We start from the raw sequence: 21,065 nt of genomic DNA, 5'->3' as shown, positions 1-21,065 counted from the left end.
ATAATAATTTGTATGATATATATAATATATTATTATAATGCACAATAACAGTGTTTATTTCAAAAACAAACCATTAACTATCTGGTTTTTAAACAAATGGATTTTTCGGGTGCCCGAAGGGAGGCTATCAGAGAAAAACAATATCTATATGCCAATATTCGATTTAATATTATATTACACATCATTTAATAATAACCAATGGATTTATTAAAAAACCGTTCTCCCTTATAATTTGCAAACACCGATTGAGTGCATACTATTATGATACCTATAATATTATAGTTGAACTCTATTCGCAGTAGGAGTCACCTCATAATATTTTATGATTTATTAACATTTGTTCAGCTCTATAATGATTTATGGATATCCTTTGCATTTATCAGATTTTTTTTTATTTTATAAACAAACTGAGAAGGTAATATTGTATTATTTTCAAGATTTTCTGAGGCTTTAGTAGTTTTAATACTTTAGATTATAGATTATGAGCGGAGCGATGGATGTATTGATTTTGCAATGATGACTGATGGGTGTTTTCTTATTTTTTATTTTACTTTAATATCTGTACATTGTATTGTACATGTCTTATCGAAGAAAAAATTATTCGGTATTCAACTTCAAGGGTGGTTTCCGGTAACACATTAGATCTAGTTGATGCTTTTAAAACTCAAACAATGAAATTTAAAATTTCAATACAAGATTTTTCATAAGTTTATTTACTGGAAATTAAAAAAAAAAAATAAGTCTGGAGTCACAACCATTTCTTATGGACGAAATATAAAGATAGTCATGAGTAATTCTTACTGAAACCCAAAAATCTTGAAATTACATGTACTGACAAAATATTTTTTATAGACTTTTGGAGCTTTGACGAAATCAGATATTAATCGAAGAACAGCGATTATAGTTATTTTGTTGTAATTCAAAAACATTCGTGGAGATTTGACATTTATACATGTATTATCATGTTCTAGTATTTTACTATTATATATGTAATGGCATTTTAACATTTTTTAAGTCAATTGTATGCTATTGCCTATTTAATATTTAAACCGTTTTACTAATAGTGAAATAAATTACTATAGTGCAATATAAATATATTATGATATAATATACCTATATAGACATATAGTAATATAAGTTAGAACCGTTTTTCGTATGCAATTATTTATCATTGAATTCAAATTTAACACACCCATTATAGTGACTTAGTCAATAATACGAGATACACTCGACTTCAACTGCACAGCAGACTTCTTTGCGCACTTAAAAAAAATTTTGTTAGAAAGTTTTTCAATAATTGTGTACGTATATTAATATTTATGATCTTAAATATTGTAGAAATAGTACTTTGAGTTAGTCAAAGGTGAAATTCCTATGTCTATATATCAGCTCAAATCAATCATTCTATGACCATAATAACACGTACCTTTCATATTTTATTTAACTACTACAACTACTACTGTAGTTTATTAAACATTTTATATGTTCGGTGCCGTGTTCACTTAAATTATATAGTGTATAATGTAGGTTCCTAGGTTCTAGGTACTCTATTTAGTAATATTTACACATCACTATACTTATTAAATATTTTGACTTTTGTACAATAATTAGAATATTATAAAAACTCAATGAAGTAACTGGTAAGTAAAAAGCATAATGTTTTACCTATTATTTTGTGTTTGGCCATTTATTTTATTATTTTAGGTAGTAGACCTATAAAATAAGTAAAAAATATAACAAATGGACCGTAATATGTTTTCTGTCACTTTCGGCACATTTAACGTTTAGTTGTCCTGTGTGAAGTACCTAGCTGGTTAAACTAATTTCACTGTAATTGATTATCCCTAACTAAGTATAAATTTATAGTTGTTGGTTTAAAGTCAATAGCATTATGTTTTCGACTAGTTGATTCTAATTGTTTTCACCATTAACTTACTATTATATAAGTGTGTTTATGTCTGCTGATCGTTTTCAAAAACAAAACTTAACCAGAACATAATTATTTAGTGACGGCGAAGCTAGGTTAATTACACAGAACCTCCTAATACGATTAATTACGCACTGTCGACTTAGAAAACGATTTTCTCACGTATGTCACATACACAAACTTTGTTATAGCTTATATAATTCATCTATGTCTGAGGGACTAAAGGGTTTATTGAACAGTGCAATTTATTTGTCAAGTATATATTGTATATACTATATTTTATATTTATTATAAATTGTATAAATATTTCGCAAAAAAACTACGATTCCATATAAAAATTACAATTTTATAAGTACTTTGTAATTATACTAAATATTTTTTGCACACCTATAGTTTATGGTTGATGCTTGTGCTGGAGTCCATATTATTAATATTTTCTCGATTCATAGTAAAACTAATTAATTTGAATGCATTACGATTTACGACCTATATACTTATACAGTTATACACCACACCATACATGGTGTCCGGACGTTTTGACGACGCGCAACGAGAAGATCATACTTTATTAGATATCTATGATCACTAAAAAAAAATATTAAGCGCTCAACCAAGTAGTAAAGAAAATCTTGAACACATAGTATTATAATAAAATATATAGCGGTACTAATAATTATAATAATAATAATAATAATAGTAATAATAATAATAATAATAGTAATAATAATCATTATCAAAATATGGTAAGAGTTTTAAATTTATATGCAGTGTTATGTATTAATGTGTAAGTTGCAACTTATAACACAGATTTTGTGATTGAAAATTATAAATTTGATGCCACGATTTTTAGTACACATTTTGAGGGGAAAAGTTTACCTTGTAATAGTATAATATATGTGTGAGTGCCCAAGAGATGCACATCGCCTGCAGTGATACTGTAGTCGTCTGTGATCTGTCAGATGTACGATGTACAAATGTTGCAAAACCCACCATTGCCAAAACATCGTACCCAAAGGATATAAATGTAATGATAAATTACATTTTGAAATGTTCAAATCACCAAAAATGCTTAAATTAATATGATACTAATCTATTTCCCTCTTATTTTCTAAATATAATTGGAACTTATTAAAATGTTTCAAATAATAGTGAAAAAATATAAATATTTCTGAAAGATAAACGCAGTTTATGATGAAAACGTAGTGACAATATTGTCGGTGGTTCTACAGTTTTACGTCTTGAAACACCATGGTGTATATACACTATACATATAGCAGTGGCGTAGACGAGGGGAGGGACATAGGAGTCAGATCCCCCATTGGCTTTTTATTACCTTAGTAAAAAGTTTTGAGAGGGTGGGGGATTTTCCAATTTTCGACATTTAGCTATGTCGTTTTATTTTTTTGATCCCCCCTCTTTCAGAAATCATGTCTACGTCACTGATACATAATATAGTGAACTGCATTGTCACAAAGTTTTCATAATATTCCGCGTGCGTGAAAAAAAGTTGTCATTCTTATTTAGAATAGAGTATAAAATTACATATCTCCAAAAATCGGCATTTGTTATTAATATTTTACTATGAATAATCACTGAGATAGTGCACTGTGATGTGCCTTTATAGACTATAGTGTATTATTATATGTAATTACATTTCAATTAGAACCTATAATGTAACAAGGTAGAATTCAAATAAAAATCGTTTTGGGCAAAGGCTGTTGCCTATTAAAAAAATAAAAATTTACCTCGATCGTTATTGTGCTTGATAGTTGCTTTTGAATTCGAAATTGAGACCGCAAAAAATCCTCAATACTTCAAACTGTTTATACATACAAATTAAGAGTTTCTAATAACAATAAAACATTGTCCTTGACATCATTAATTATTTATGTAACCCCAGTTTTAAAATTTGAAGGTTTTAAAACTATACTAACTCAATTTACTTTGGTTCGGTTTAAATTGTTTGAAACTTATGTTACTTTTTACCGTTAAATAATATTTTTGTGGATCGTCAATTAAAAAAACCAGGCAATGCGTTCAGTACGTTTTGAGTGTAGGTACTTCGTCAATGACTAGAAGTCAGTGTGATAGGCGTATTAAATTTGAATTGAATTATAAATCTTCGAAATACTGTTATCAGTGGAGTTTTTGGTTAGCTTCTATTTCTCAAGATAATTCATAATTTATTTATATTAGGTAGGTACCTACTATAATTTAGTATTAATTACTTGTATTAATTTTTCTATTAGTAATATAGTAAGTTGAACAATCGTTTTCCAGCAAAATACCTATATTACATTATTACACAATATTAACTATAAGAATAAATCATACTTTATTTTAATATTAACTTATAAGGTCATTAGTAATATTGTACACGGTAATGACTCATTACCGTGTACAATACCATATAGCGTGAATGGGTGGGTGGGGTAATGTTGTGTTATTAGTTTAAAATTAATTTAAATATTTTGATTATTGCATTGCGTATAGAAAATAATAAATTAACTAATGGCGATAAGTTTCAACTTTCAACATTTAATACTTTTGAATTAAAAATAAATGTTTATTTCCAATGTTTAGGTGTATAAAGTTAGTGGAAAAATCGAATTTCAAGTAATTCAGCTACGTGAAGTTAGTGGTCTCCAGTCTCCAAGTAACTTTTTACTGAGCTTTGAACAATTTTGAAAATGATACCGTTAAATAGCACTAACTCGAATTTAAAATAATGGTTTCTTAGCAGGGATTTATTGTTTATTTCTTTCCTGCACCATCAATTTGAACTTTAAATGCCTATAAACAAAAATTGTGCTTACTTATATATTTTTGATATAATTAAATTGCTAGAAAAACAACTTATGAGACATTTTGAGTTCAATTCTAAGGCTATTTTGAAAATAAACCAATATCCAACATTCTATTACAAAAAAAAATAAAAGCCAAAATATCTATAAATAAATTAGTTTTTTCAAATATTTGAAAAATGTCATTGTGTATAGGAAGGTAATAGTGAAATGTTTAAAGTTTCTACTATTTATGTTTTTGATAATTCAATCATACATTTGGTGCTAATAAGGTGATCTTGTGATGTTATTATGAGTTGTTCAATAATGTATACACCTACCTTACCATTAAATATTTAAAATCAGAGATTGTGATTTCAAAAACTTACAATCTATGCTCTTTGTACAATTAAAGTATTATATTTTTATGTTTAATACTATTATGGGGTTTATTTAATAGTCTGTCGTCTGTTTCTAATAAATATGTTGATATTTTAGTTTCGGGATACTACCATATACTTCAATCAATATTTATTTTAAAATTACAATTTTTACAACAGTGCGTTATTGATAAGAATATTTTTTAAAAATAATTTAAGATTTTCTCAAATACATTTTTTATGATTTATAAAATCTTGATAAATAATTCGATATGAATCAATTGGTAATTATTATAATAAGCAGCTGATTATATTAATAAATTTACTGTTTTCGGGATGTTTGAGTACCTATACAAAGATTTATTAATTTCAACAATATATTGTAGTATATTTTATTCAAATACAGTTTTATCGAATAATATTATCTTATTGCTTTTTCCGTGGAAATATTCAGGATAAAATGTTTTTCTAGTATTTTACGTTTTACATATTTAATCACTTGAGAATTATCCTTAAGAGGGCGCTACACCCGCATGCCTTCTCTCTATCTTACAAACTCATAATATGGAAAATTGTACGCACAAACAGTTTACAATTTTAAAACACTCATAACTTGCTTTAAAATTAAAATCTAAAAATAAACCTCTGAGGTTCGCTATAATATAATAATCTTACCTTTAAATTCTATAAGAGGTAAATTCTCTCTAATTTTCAAACCAACAGAGCTAAACGTGACCTGCTGAGCGTACAATTTGCTACGTTATGCGTTTGTAAGACAGAGCTGAGAACGCATGCGGGTGTAGCGCGCCCTTAAGCCATGCCTATTAACATTTAAGATTCATCTAATATTTTGACACAACTAAAATATTTGAAATAGTTACGAATTAAACGATAAAATAATAAATTGTAAAACATTTGAATGCTTCTATTAAAAAAAAAAAAAATGTCTTTAGTCTTAATATATAGATGGTTGTCCTCAATAATAATCTTACTACAGACGTGCTATAATTATCAATTGGTTGTATAGTCGAAGAACAATTTATCACTGTTATATATAGTGTTGTGTGTCAATAACTTAAGGTTGATTATGAAATTAAGGTTTAAATAACTTGCAGAGACGGTCGTTTTATACGAATAAGTAAGTATTATTTTTAGCATTACTAAACGTTGATTAAATGAAGACATTATCATAGATGCTCTCGTTTATAATATATATAGGTAATAAATAAGATATATCGACATAAATCACTCTAACTTTTTTGTTTTCTTATTTTTTTCAGCAGACCATTCACGTCGTTTTTACTCCACTAACACTCCGTAGTATGTGTGCTCGGCGGCCGTTATTGGGGTGCGCAAACTCCACATTTGCCGGTAGGGGGGTCTTTGCCCTCTGTCACAGAAAACGTCGAGCAATCCCTACGACCACATGGTAGTCACGCCGCAGCCGTCGAGGTTCAAACGTCATTCGCCGAGGCTCTGTCTTAAAAACTTGTACATCAATCGCGATGTTTTACCTTGGTACTGTTCTCATATTAAATTATTACGATAATTGTTTTAATATTATAATTAAACTTTTCATGAAAAGTCATACATTATTTTGTATTCTATCTGCAACATTTACTGAATCTAAAATAGAATAAATTTTCATAAGTGCAATACAATTTAATATACCTCTCATGAGTCCCACGACGTAAGTCAATAGCTCCATTATGCATGTTATAAGAATTTATGGTTAAATTATCAAACGATTTTGATTTCTATCTGTAAATAATTGTTTACCATATTAAATTTTCTGAAATATGTTTGCATAAAAATTTAATGCCATGATTTATCTTTATTTTATTACGGTTATATTTAAACAACACCTATGACGATCCCGAAGTTGTAAAATTAAATATTATTAGGCAATAAATAAATTGTGACATAATTTATAATACCTATTTTTAATATATTTACTAAATTATTAAAATTGCAAAACTGTATTATAAAGGTTTTTTTTTAAATTGTATCTTAACAATTTTAATAATACAATGTCTAATAATAAATAAACTAAGGTTAATTATTTTAATACATCTACTTTACTTAAATTATACACACAAGGCTGTAAAAATATTGTGGTAATGTCATACGAGACGTTAGGTATTGTATAATATTCAGATGAAAGGTATTATTTTACTTTGATTTTAAATTGTTCTTATTAGCTCTATCTCTGTCAAGTATTGGATAAAATAAAATCTCATTTCGTAATATTAAATTTCACATTTGTACACAAAATATATTATTTTTTAAATTCATGAAAAACGAAATTAATAAATTAAAATTGAAATGTTCAATATTGAATTATTTCAAATAATGAAATTAATTTCTTTGTTATGCTTTATATTATTTATGTTTGTATTCATATCAAATTTTATACACAGTAATATTTTGAAATTTTAAAATTGGTATATTATAAACTAAACGTATAAAAATCAAATATTGAATATCAAAAAATCCTCAAAGAATGTTAAAAGAAATATTAATTTAAATATAAAAGATAAAAATAATATAGAACAAAAATGAGTAGATTGTACTATAAATTAAGAATAAAATTAAAAATTAATTTGAACTAAAATTTCCTTAAATTTAGATCCATAACTATTTATTTTCAGTATTTTATTCACAAAACCAGTAGATTTATTATTAGAATAAGTGTGTTAATTATTATATATGTGAGAGAAGAGTAAACTTAGCATTTCTTAATTATTTGTCGTCATACATGGTTTTATCGAAGTAAATCTGTATAAGTTATTGAATTATGAATTATATTTTCCAATAGTAGGACATAATTGCAAGATAATGCATTAAAATATATTTTAATTATGCCATGCGTGCAGTAACAGATGATCTAGGTACTTATTGTAATTGTAAGTGTAGCAGATAATCTATCTTTTAGTTTTAAGTGTAGCAGGTGATCTATATTTTAATTTTAAGTGTAGCTTGTGATCCTTAAAATTGTATAAATATTTCCAAACGGTTACTTACACATTTCTTATGTAGTTGACCAAAGTTGATTTATTCTTACATTGTTAGTTACTCTATTAACTTATATGATATTAAATAAATACGGAATTTACGTCGAATGACGATAGTTATTTGTGATGATGTACATGGAATTACAATGATAATGACGTAGTCTATGAAATTGAAGTTTAAATTAGTTATACTGGTCAATGGCAAGCAATAGAGTATTTTTTAAAGAATTATTATCAGACGATTTGATTTATTTTTACAATTTCAACTATACTATAGAATAAATTTGAATAATAATTAGTAATAAATTGCATTGGAATTTTTTGGCGGATTACGTCTCAATATATTAAATTTGAAAAAAAATCATCAATCCCGTAGTAAATCACCTGCTACACGCGTATGGCATTTTTTTTTTTATAGATATTCCAATGCAGTATTGGAGTCATTTTATATATTCTTCGAGGAGAATGGAAGTAATATTGTTTTTAGTTTTTCAAAGATTTGTATTTTTTATAATAATAAAACATTATACATCTGTATACACTATTTGGGATAGAAGTAGACGTGCTCTAAAAATTTCATATTATATCACCTCTGAGTTTTGATGCTTTGTGTACCTATCTAAAATTGGGCACAGATGGTTCTTTTAACAAATAATTTTTGTAATTTTCTTTCAGCATAATTAGAAAATTCAAAAAGTTATTTAAATCCACGAAAGATCACGAATAACGATCTACTAGGTTTTAATAAAACTGAGTTTGTTTTTTATTTAGTTACAATGAATAACCATCCCATAGATTTTCGAAAGCAGGTTAATTTTCATTAAGTTATATATTATGGTAAAGTTTTTAAACAAATGTTGACCATTTTGTGCTTAATGCTGTTATAAAGTTTAGATATGGTTGGCTAATGAGGTTTTGATTTTGAATAATTTGTAATTTGAGTTCGAATACTTGATAATTTAATACGAGGATATAAATAATATACTATCATCCTTACTAAAATGGAAACTAATTGTATTATATTCGTTAAGCTACAAGAAACTAAATGATATATTTTGATTTGAAGTAATTTTACTCTGTATAAAATTATACATCTTACATAATATTATGTTGAACAATTATGTAAAATTAAATTGATTGAGTGTATATTTAAAAAAAAACAAACTAATATTGCTTATAGCACTTATACCTATATAAGAAAGTATGTAAAATTAAATTGAATTGTTATATTCTTTTGTGAGATGTAATAAAAATAACTAAAAGCCTTTTAACAATCGTCAACAAAACACAACTTTAGGTTATATAACAATAATCTAACGTCCAACAATTCTTCGCCGATTTCATTGAGGGACTCCGAGGCCCTGACACGGTGTAACGGTGGGCTGTGAGTAAGCATTTTCTTCTTTATTGTGACGCAGTAGGTATTTAAAAAATGTCCAAATTAATACACAAATGCGAATATTAATTACTATAAAATATTATATTACCTACCGAATACGACGACAGTTTTCCGTATGCGATTGGTAGGTATACGTTGAACCATTCGCAGTTGATACAAACAGATCTAAATAATTGGTGGACGTAGAGTATATTTTATATAAATATCTTCCAATGTACCGTAACGTAGTAACCGTAATAATATAATAATATCACGGTGCATAAGTACAGTGATGTACTGCTGCAAAAATATTTCTAAAATCATGTCATCGAAAATATCTTCGAAAAATCTTAAATAATATGCATATAACTTTTTTAAATTGACATACGTCTTACATTCGAATATAATATAGAAAATTAGAAAACCCATTTAAAGCAGGTATACAAATTGTTTAAAGTTGAAAATATAATTTTTAAGGGTGATTTTTAGCATGGCTCATAATTTGAGACTTTTATACAATAATATATAGTAATTACTAATTATTAACCAGCCATAGTTTGAAAGTCTATTCGTTCTCAATGTACAATAAATATATATATTTATTCTTAAACACAGAGTATTTTCAACTTTAAACGAAAATGTTTTGTTTGCATAAATAAGAAATCCGAAAATCGTAAAATATAATAATATAGAATATGACGTTTCAATCAGTATATTATGTGTAATTTACATTTTCTATATTTTTTAATTTGATATTTTAATGATTTTATGATTTCAACGCAGTGCTATATACAGTACAAAAGACGTTTGCTATCAAAACAAATCCACATCCGTCATTTCCATACCATTATATAATACCGGTTATTACTTATTGGTATAATGGTATCACAGTAGTCTGTCAAACTCAAAAATAATAATCAATGTGCGTAGGTTTATATTATTATGTTAAGAAAATTGAATCTGAGTTTCATATTTTATTTTTCTGATATAATAATAATTATATTATGACCTACCTTGTCATTGCCATTTATCACCGTAATATCTTGGCGAGTGTTAAATATTTTAATATTAAATGCGCGTAGGTAGTTAATTACATTTCCCTCGTATAATAATGTTTTTGATTGCGGGGTTGCATTTTTTTCATCTTTCCGTTGAAAAAAAATATTCCATGCAATTTTATTATAATATCGGATGCAGATCTATTGTGGTTTGCTTTTGCACAGATAGTTTTTAATATTATGTATAATAATATGTATACCTAGTACAGTATGTAAAATGTAAATTATTCAGCGCGTAGTGATGAAAATTAATTATATAATGTAAATGAGATACACTGCAGTTGATAATAGTGAAAAAAATCAATTTTCAGATGGCTTACCTAGAATTTTATATTGGTTTAAATTATTTGAACTTTGTTTGATCACAAAATCCGTGACATTATAGTCTATGTATATTATTATTGGTCACGGATATCGTTTACCATTACTAACACGTAATATTAATTATTACGGTTAAATTAATAATTATGACAAAGTGCATAATATTATGTGTATATATTATATTGTATAATATGTGCATTTTATGTGTAGTATGTGTACTCTTCTGATGATACTCGCACTTTATTTGATCATTAAAAAAAAGTAGTTATTTTTAAAGTGATGGACATTTTAATCATAATTAAAATACATTAGTAACTGTGTGTATACGTCTATAGGTAGGTATCTCATTTTCGCACCATGTTCCGCCAAAAACTTTCAATTTACATTTTCATTTCATTTACTAAATATATGTGTACATATTTAAAAACATTTTCTGAATGCAAGTACACAATGTTTAAAATTATTTTTTGGAAATCAAGCATATTATAATTTTTGTTATTTTAAAGTATATACCTACTATAATATCTAATCTACATACACTATAGATATTATAGTGAATGGTAATAGACGCAATATTAAATGCAATATAAACATAATAACTTGCATTGGGTTAATATTTTTTTTCAAACATTTTAGATTCTTAGATTGGTCAGTTAGTCCTCAGCTTTTTTGAATGTTTAACAACGTGTTTTTAATTTTTTTTATATTTGAAACCACTTTTTTATGCAGTAATATTTTTCCGAAAGGTTTATAATCTTTCCTTTATCGATTCTAATTTGGTTATGAGTTTTTAGGATTTCAAAATTTTGAGTAGTGCAAACTATATAGGTACCGTAAGAACATTAAGTATTCGAGTTGAAAAACTGTTAATACGTTTATTTTTTTTTAAATTTGTAGATATTATATTATAGCTTGATTGGAAGTCGGTATTGGTTTGTTCAAGGATTTACAAAATTATTTTTAAAAGACAACCAAATTTACCAGAGAATTATAGGTACTGTAGGTACTTCATAATATTATTCTAATCCAAAATAATTTTATCACTGTAGAGAATTACATTTTTAATGCATAATATTTATGATTGAACATATTTTATTCGAATATTTTTAAAAATATAGTGTTCTTGCAATATTTTTGATTTTAGTAAATATTGTTTTTTTCGTCTCATAACGTTTGGTTTGTGTGTGTGTGTGTGTTTTTTTTACAGGTATTATCATGAAAGCTTATCGTTCGCTAAACGTTATGTCTTAACGACTTCGATTTAAATAACCGCGATGATCAGAGACTGGGCTATGCATTGGTTTTACACAAAGAATGGTCTAATAGACAAAAACCGAAGTGTGCTGGATGTTTATCGGCAGGAAAATGTGTCGGAAGTTGCTAACATCCACGACTGGCAAAATGAATTGGAGACAGAACTGTTTCAAGGGTATTCGCCTGCCCTACTAACGTTTGCTAGTATATGCTGTGTGGTGTATATGATGGTTGGCGTGCCCGGAAATCTCATCACCATCATCGCCTTGTTTAGATGCAAAAAGGTGAGTGGATTTTGAGTACCTATACATAGTTGAGTCTGTACAATTTATCATTTTCAAGTAATTAACTTGAAACCTCAACCTTTTTTTTTCTATACATTTTGATTAAGGATTTTTTTTTTTGTGCATTTCACTAGGCTTGTAAATATAATATACCTATTTTATTATATAGTAATAAGGATAACATATAATAATGTACCTACTTTGGATTCAGGGTTTTATTATGCCCTATAATTGATTACATTATATTATTAGTATATAGTATGTAAATACAACATAGGTACAATAATGAGGATGATGTATCAAACATAAAACGCTAAATATAGATATTTCAGATTACACTTACGTTTTTGAAAATATTTTTTTAAATAATTTTACCTCTTACAGAACAACGGTTTTGTAAAAGCTATATGGAATAAGCAATTAAAAATGCATGTTGTCATCGAAACAATTTTAAACAGATAATAATTAGTGTCTTACGTTAAACGGATCATCCAGTATCCTACTTCGAAGTAATAGACCGAAGTATTTTATTCATTGATATATAACGCATATGTGTAGGACGTAGGTTTATTATATAATATATCTTAGTATACCTTCATTAAAAATTTAATTACACAATTAGGTACATTCAAATTATATCTATAAAAAATATTTTTAATATGAATAAAGAAGTAAATTATTTCAACTGGCTTGTTAATTATCCTTTGCGCAATATTGCAATATTAATATACCGGATTTTTGTCTTGGTTTATATTTAGAGATTTATTAGAGAATAGTTATTTTAAATATGTCAACGCTGTAGTTGGATATAACGGTCGTGGATTGATTTATCGATACAAATTGTTCATATTATTGCAGTGTAATTTTATTATATTTATAAGATTAAAATAAAAGTACGATTTGAAATTGCATTAGAATATAAATCATATCAAATACATTTAAATAAAGTATAATTTATCGGTAACACAAATAAGGAAATGCAGTTTTTATCGTCTCTATAAACCTTTTTAAAACAGTAATAAAACTTAAACACTTTATACAAATAGTCGGGATTGAATTGCATTCCTAATAAATCACATAGAGTTAACGAATAAAAATTTATTTAAAGTTTGTCATTTGAAAATTACTTCAATAGTTATAAGTTTATAACTTATAAATGTTATAAATTCCAATGTACCTATGTCTAAACGGTTGAAATTTTACACGGGAATGATTTTTGTCGACTGGAATATTATTGACAAAGAAATTTGTCGAATTTCTATTTTAACATTCAGCGTGCCATAAACAACAAATTCGCAATAACACTAATAATGACGATAATAATAATAATAATACAAATTTAATCATATTATGGACTTAACAGTTCGGACGATTGCTACTGTGGTATAATATATTATATAGTTATAATTTCAATATTATATAGAACAGTAGGAAGAGTATTCCCACCTATTATTAAATTATAATATTACGTTCTGCGTAGATCACGGGAGAAGCTAATAACTTCAATAATAAACAAGCACATAAATATTATGAACCGGTAGAGACGTAGAGTAGGAGGGTAGTTATTAAATGCGTCGATTGCGTCTTCCGAGAAATAAGAACGCCGTCAATCGCGGCAAGATTTGAATAGGTTTGAGTCGGGGTCGCGGGTCGTCGTCGTCGTCGGTTATATTTCAGGGGCGGGCTGGTCCACTGACCTACCGTCCTGAAAGATAGTAGGCCCTTGTACTACGGGGGCACGGGGGGCCCTTCATTAGTAAGCGCCAAGGGGCCATAATTAAGGGATAGCACATTTTAAATCATTATTATCTTCAACTGTAATTTCTGAATTTTACAATAATTTCTAATTTTTTAAATTACTATAAATCGATTCACTTTGATAATATATTATTATTGATGTGATTACAGTTGAAATTATGTTACTTTAAATTATGTTTACTTTGGTAAAAATACTAATTTCTCCTCTGAAATTTTCTGAATGTGGGGCCTTCTACATAATAGGAGGTTAATAGGCTTTTACAGGCCCAGTCTGCCCCTGAGTTAATAATAATAATAACGATAATGCAAATTTAATCATATTATGGACTTCACAGTTCGGACGGCTGTTACTGTGGTATAATATAATATTATATAGTTATAATTTCAATATTATTTATAGAACAGTAGGGAGTATTCCACCCATACCTATTATTCAATTATAATATTGTGTTCTGCGTAGATCATGGGGGAAGCTAATAACTTCAATAATAAATAAGCACATAAATATTATGAACGGGTAGAGTGGTTATTAAATACTCGGTTACGACTTCTCAGAAGTAAGAACGCGGTCGTCAGTGGCGGGACGGTTTGAATCGGTTTGATTCGCGGGTCGTCGTCGTCGTCGGTTCCGCTCTAGACCGGAAGCCGATGGTGCCGCTACAACCGTGCTAGAACGTGTACACGGTTTTGCTATTAAATGCATAGTGCATAAGATTTCGTAAGCGCGAAAGGGGTGGATGATTGGCTGTGGTGGCCGTACAAGTCGGCCCGGATGGCCGCCCCCGAAATCTATATAGACCGTATACTATATTATATATTATATATATAATTGTATTCCTATTGGAAGTATAGGTGATTTCGATTTTTTGGTTGTCAGCTATATATATATATATATTAATCTATCTATTACAGCTCAATAGTATTCAGTCAGATGTTAAGTATACCTATGCGTAGGGTTGTAGGTATATGTATTTAATACGCAGGTACCCAATATGCCCACCGCAGTTACGGATATCATATCTAATATCCGACAATCGACGAGTTTCCCTGGTTAAAAGAAAAATCATAATTTCATGGTTAGGATGATGTACTGAAAAAACAATTGAAGTTATAATAAGGATATTGAGGCAACTTATGAAAAGGTATTGTTAAATGCAAATGGAATCAACATGTTATTATTTATCCGCACGATTATTGGTATAGTGGTAAAAGAAATTATATATTTATTTTTTTCCATAAATCTACAATATTAATATGAATATGGTACATAGTTGTATCCATCACACATTAATCAAAAGTAATTCACTTAATGTAGGTATCATATTTTAGTATAGAGGTAAATTTAATTAATATTTTTAGATACTGTTTGGTTAGGTATACTCTGACTTCGGTTCTTTTTTTCTCATTAATCATCGTCAGATATTCTATTACCATTTACCTTAATTCGTTTTTGAATTGATTTTTTATATTGACCTGATTTTCATGTATAATTTAATGTTATGTGAAGTTACTTTATGCTGAGTGATTCAAGTACTGAATTAAGCCATAAGAGTATCAACTGTGTACAGTTTAAATTAAGTACAAAAAACGAACCTTGTATTATGTTTAGTCATAATATGTCTTTGTAAACGACAAATTTATAAAGTTTTACATATAAGAACACTTGGGAATCACTTGATAATCAAATTAAATCGTACTATGTTTAGAGTACTCTTCACTTTCTTGTATATTATAGTGTATAGATTGGATTACATTTTCTATCAAACCGCAACACACAGTGAAAACTCATAAAAGTGTCAATTGAAAATAACGCGTAATACACTAATACCAAAACAAATTTAATTTATGGATGTACACAATCGACAAATAGTGTTGATTCGTGAACAGTCAAATATTGTGCTAAATAAAATATTAAAGACGCAGAATCATTTAGAACTATACTTAAATAATATGTGAGTACACAATATAATATAATATTTACCTTTATTACAGTGACTTATCCGACGTAAATAATTATTATAATTCAGTGATTACGATTACGATTTTAAACCATAATATTGTTCGGCGTTATGGATAAAAGATTTAACTTATACAGTTAACTTCTAACAATTATTTTATAGTTATTTTTAATGAATACAATATACAAACAGATACCCGAGACGCGTAGTACGAGTACCAGGTAGAAAACAATACAACTCACAATTTCCACACGTATCATAATGTTTAACAAAATATTCATTATAAATGTATGACTGAACACAGAAATAAACATTAAAGTTTTCATTCTTGCAGGGAGCTGGAAATGTTTTAACCAATTTAAATCCTAAAGTTTGATATAATATAATATAGAGTTCTGACACGAAAGAAAATATCTGAGTGACAATAATACATTGCTAAATTATATTCCTAACAAAAGTTAAACATAATATATAAAACTTGCGCACCTCATTAAAAAAGTTAATTTATTTGCATGACACTATTTAATTTTATTTGGATAGTGGGACATCGAATAATTTTTATTAAATGAAGGTATCTTCTAAATGTGCTTTTAATGTTTAACTGATAAATTCATTGTTTATTTTACTGGACATTATAAAAGTAAATAGCAAATCTGTAAATATTGTATGTTACAATGATGCATTTTATTAGAAATTCAAAATTACAATTGTATTTGTTTTTCAATATTTCGATTCTTTAAGTTGCCAAAAGTTAAATAAATTATTTTAGTTTAAAATTAGAAATTTCATTTTTTCATTGTTTAAACTTTAGTGAATATATTGTATTGAATGCGATATTGTTAATACAATAGTATTTTCGTTGGAAAATTATTTTAAAATTATTAATTAAGCATTTTAAAAACTGTTGAATTGAAAAAAACCATAACTGTATAATAATAACAATAAACTACAATAGATGTATACTAAAGGGAAATTTTGTTAATTCAGTCAAACAATAAAAATAATATAAGTATTTTAAATGCTTTAGACGTACAAAAATGTTCAAATTCTTATAGTTATTGAGAATATTGTGTCGTAGAGTAGGTAGTATGCATTCGTTATTCTGTGTACCTATTTATAATTAATTCAAAAGGCTGTCATATTAGAATTATGTTTGATTAGTTGACTAGGTAACCGCAATGTGAAGTTTTTAGAACTCCTGTGGGTCGTGGTGGTTAAACATTTTATGGAAAATTCTTTTGATTTCCCTTTAGTCAGGTAACAAGAGTGTGGGTACAACTATTTGTTATAAATTCTAAATTTCTATGTAATGTAAAATAATATTTAGTATAGTTAGTACCAGTTAATTTTTAAAAAGTTACTATATTACTTGAAATGATATTGCTATTTAAATGAAATTATAAGAATAAAACACTACAGAAAACGTTATTAGTAAAATGTAATTATTAAAAGTACTGAAAAATCTTACTTTATAAGCTATAATGGTACCTATATTTTGTAATGCATGCATTATATTCATGGAATACGCATTCATATATGTACATATTCACTTAAGGTAGATTATTGTGTTTCCCTGGAGTTATTTTATTTTAAAATTTGAAAAAAAATAATAAGTTATTCAGAATGGAAATCGATTTATCATAATATTTATAAAGTATCGTATGATTTTAAAATGATAAGTATAATTATAAAAGTAATTTATGAATAATTTTTTTTTCAATTCATTTAAAATATATTAAATACGAAAATACTAGCTTGTATTAATACGTAAAATAAAAAAATAAAACAAATATTAAATTGGCCTGAATGAAATATAAAAATTAAAAATAATTAATGTACAATTAATAACCAAACTGTGGGACAGCTGGATGATTTAGATGTATACCTAGAGGTATCTACACTTATAACAATATAATAATATCGATCTCGTGTTTGAATCCCAACTGAAATGTATTATTATAATGTATAACTAAATGTATATGGTCGTATATACTCGTTGGGCCATATTACTCGCACGTATCTCGTTTTTATCATCACTCTACGCTAAGCTGTATTTAGAAAAATTTAGTTGAAGTGACCGGAACTCACATCGGTGGCGGTGCAGTTGGATGTGCCGGACACACGGACGACGATAAACTTTCGGTATTATATTATATTACATATTATACACCCGAAGACGAGACCTAGACCCGTCACATAAACAACGCAATATGGCCGACAGTAATTCGCAGCCGGCTATCGTGCACACACACGCACACGCACACCCACCCACCCACGCACACACACACCACATTATCGCCTTGTGCGACGGGGTAGTAGTCATTACCATACACGCGTATGTGTGTGTGTGTGTGTGTGTTACAAAGTTTCAGCCTGGAAGAGGCGAGTGTTTGATTTGTATTCAGCGTTAAATCCGATGGAAAAAACGGTCGTCGGTAATGGTTTCTTTTTTGGATTCGTCGTAAATATCGCACCGAGTGTATTATGATGGTCTGTAATAGATATAAATATGTGCGAACATTTCATAAGCGAAGCTACATAAAACATACCGAATATGTATACCCCAGAAAATGTAAATTATATACATAATATATTATGTGCAAAGTATAATATTGTATATTGTATGCGTGTCGAAATACGTATAATAATATATAATATTACGATGTACTAAAATACGTTTTAAATTTTTTTCCGACAGTTTTTCTTATGCCAACGTCGACGCGGTCATTTTCCGCTAATACTGTTATTATCGTCGTTTAATGCTACGGCGTTAGGAAATCGCTGATAAAATTTCCAGATATTTTTATCGAAACGTATTGAACTATCAAATCAAAACGATGATTTTTTTCGACAATAATGATGCGATTTTTTCAAAATTTTATCGTATGATAACCTACCTACATAGTATAATATTTACAATAGACATACATATATATTTATCCGTGTATAACATGAATGGAAGTTTGATGATTGATGAAAATAGTGAAGAAATATATGTCAACAAAGGAGGTTTAATTACTCTACACCGTTAGCGTAAAGATTGATTACTAAATGCTTTTAATAGATTATTTTTTTTTTTTGGAACAATATTTCATGTTCAATTGATTCAATACTGACATTACGATTACACGGATAATTATTACTCAAAGATCCAAAGCTAATAGATAGATAACAACATGAACAATATTATTATTTTAATTAATTTCTAAAAGTAAATAGTAACACATGTGTTCATACGGAGCGGCAACGGTGCAACGTGAACTATTTTACACTGAAATGCACAATTTAACTCCTAATTTCCTTTCCATCAGCCATCTCATTTTTTTTTTACTTAGTGGCTTGACTGGTTAGTATAGTGTAAAATTTCATTACCTAGTCAAATTTTAATTTTATATATTATACGTCAATACGTCATATTTAATTTTTATACCTATTATTAGTCCGTAGGTAAATGTATTGTACTTTATTTATGCAACCATTTATTAATAGTTATTACAAATTATATACGATTCATATTGTTTATATTTATTTATTATTTTCAAAAATATATTTTTTTAATAAACGAATACCAACGTGGTTTAGACAGATTGAAAAAACTGTTTTTGAATAAAGCATGATAAACTTTTATAACATTAGCCCGTTTACTGAAAACTTTTTAATAAATTTAGTAGGTATTTAATAAAGCTAGATCCACTTTTGTTCAATAATTAAGCATTTTCATACACACAAACCCTATTCAAATACACATTTTAAACGCGAGCTCGTAAAATTTAATTATTATTATTGAATAAACTATTCGAATAATAATAACTATAAACAAATATAGGTAATGAATTTATGAAAAAAGTGTACACTTTCAAACAAATGTGATTTATTACGTATTTCATCAATTTTACGATAAACATTTAGAGTTATAAATATCATCAACTTTAATAATAACACTTTGTTGTAGGTGTTCAAAATTCGTAGCATCACATTTCTTTCTCACGAAATCATTTTTATTCCCACACGCTGTACTGTACCACATGTTTCCTAAACATTATTTTTTTTATTAGAAAGGATCTTAAAAAAAAAAAAAACGTTTTTAATTCATAAACATGAGGTAAAACGATTAATTTCATCGCAAGCTGTTGTTATACAGTAACGATGCTTTTAGGTGTATAAAAAGTTTTAAGAAGTAACCGTAGTAATTATTATTTATTGAATTACTCGGAGTTTTGTAATGTATTAGTTTTTAAAATATGGTAAACCATTTATTTTAAAAGTGGGAAATTGTCAGTGTTCAATTTATATCGACCAATATTTCCATATTAATATTTATAAATATAAATATTTATTTTATTTTTGAACGTGGAAAATCAAGGACACTATCATTTAAGTTATTATACATTGTAGCTATACCTATTCTATATAGTTCACAATACTATTAAATCAACTGCACATTAATTTAGTTCTATTTAAATTTGTATATTACTATATTCCTTAGGTACTCTTTAGGATATTAGTATTTTTTAATGAATTTAATATGGCAGTTATCATAGAGTACTTTACCAAGTGTATAACCGGTAAACCGGTTAGTGGTCATGCATATTAAAAACCACATATATCCACTTAGCTTCCTCACACAAATACAATACATAGGAAAAGGTTGGTACCTATATTGTTTATTATTCTCAGATATTTATTTTGCATATCTTATGTAGCTTCGATTATGATATTTTCGAACATATTTATTTATTATATATTATTATCCACATTGCAATATTTACGAAAAATTCAAAAACGAATACAAATCAAACAGTTCTCTTTTCCGACTCTAACTTGTAACACATACATACACCCTCCCCCCACACAAACACACCCTCCCAACACACACTCCCACACATCTATGTTATATCTAAATATTTATTAAAATTAATTACATTGATTGCTTTTATGTGTGCTGTGGTA

At 27.4% G+C, this 21,065-nt stretch overlaps 1 protein-coding gene across 2 annotated transcripts in view; it reads left to right on the top strand.

The window, feature by feature from the left end:
* Positions 1 to 6,062: 6,062 nt before the first annotated feature.
* Positions 6,063 to 21,065, top strand: part of LOC100164199 (G-protein coupled receptor moody) — a 157,037-nt gene continuing 142,034 nt past the window's right edge. Inside the window, exons 1-2 of one of the 2 annotated variants that reach the window (XM_029491568.1) lie at positions 6,063 to 6,608; positions 12,069 to 12,399. In XM_029491568.1, the coding sequence (XP_029347428.1) occupies positions 12,136 to 12,399 (264 nt within the window). In that variant the 5' untranslated portion in view covers positions 6,063 to 6,608; positions 12,069 to 12,135. Of the gene's footprint in view, positions 6,781 to 12,068; positions 12,400 to 21,065 lie in introns of both variants that reach the window. The other variant, XM_008179921.3, reaches the window with a different exon arrangement.

Source organism: Acyrthosiphon pisum, chromosome A3 (assembly GCF_005508785.2).
Source record: "Acyrthosiphon pisum isolate AL4f chromosome A3, pea_aphid_22Mar2018_4r6ur, whole genome shotgun sequence".
In the NCBI taxonomy this organism is placed as follows: Eukaryota; Metazoa; Arthropoda; class Insecta; order Hemiptera; family Aphididae; genus Acyrthosiphon; species Acyrthosiphon pisum.
Note: the sequence above shows the minus strand (reverse complement) of the source record. Positions and strands in the feature narration are given on the sequence as shown.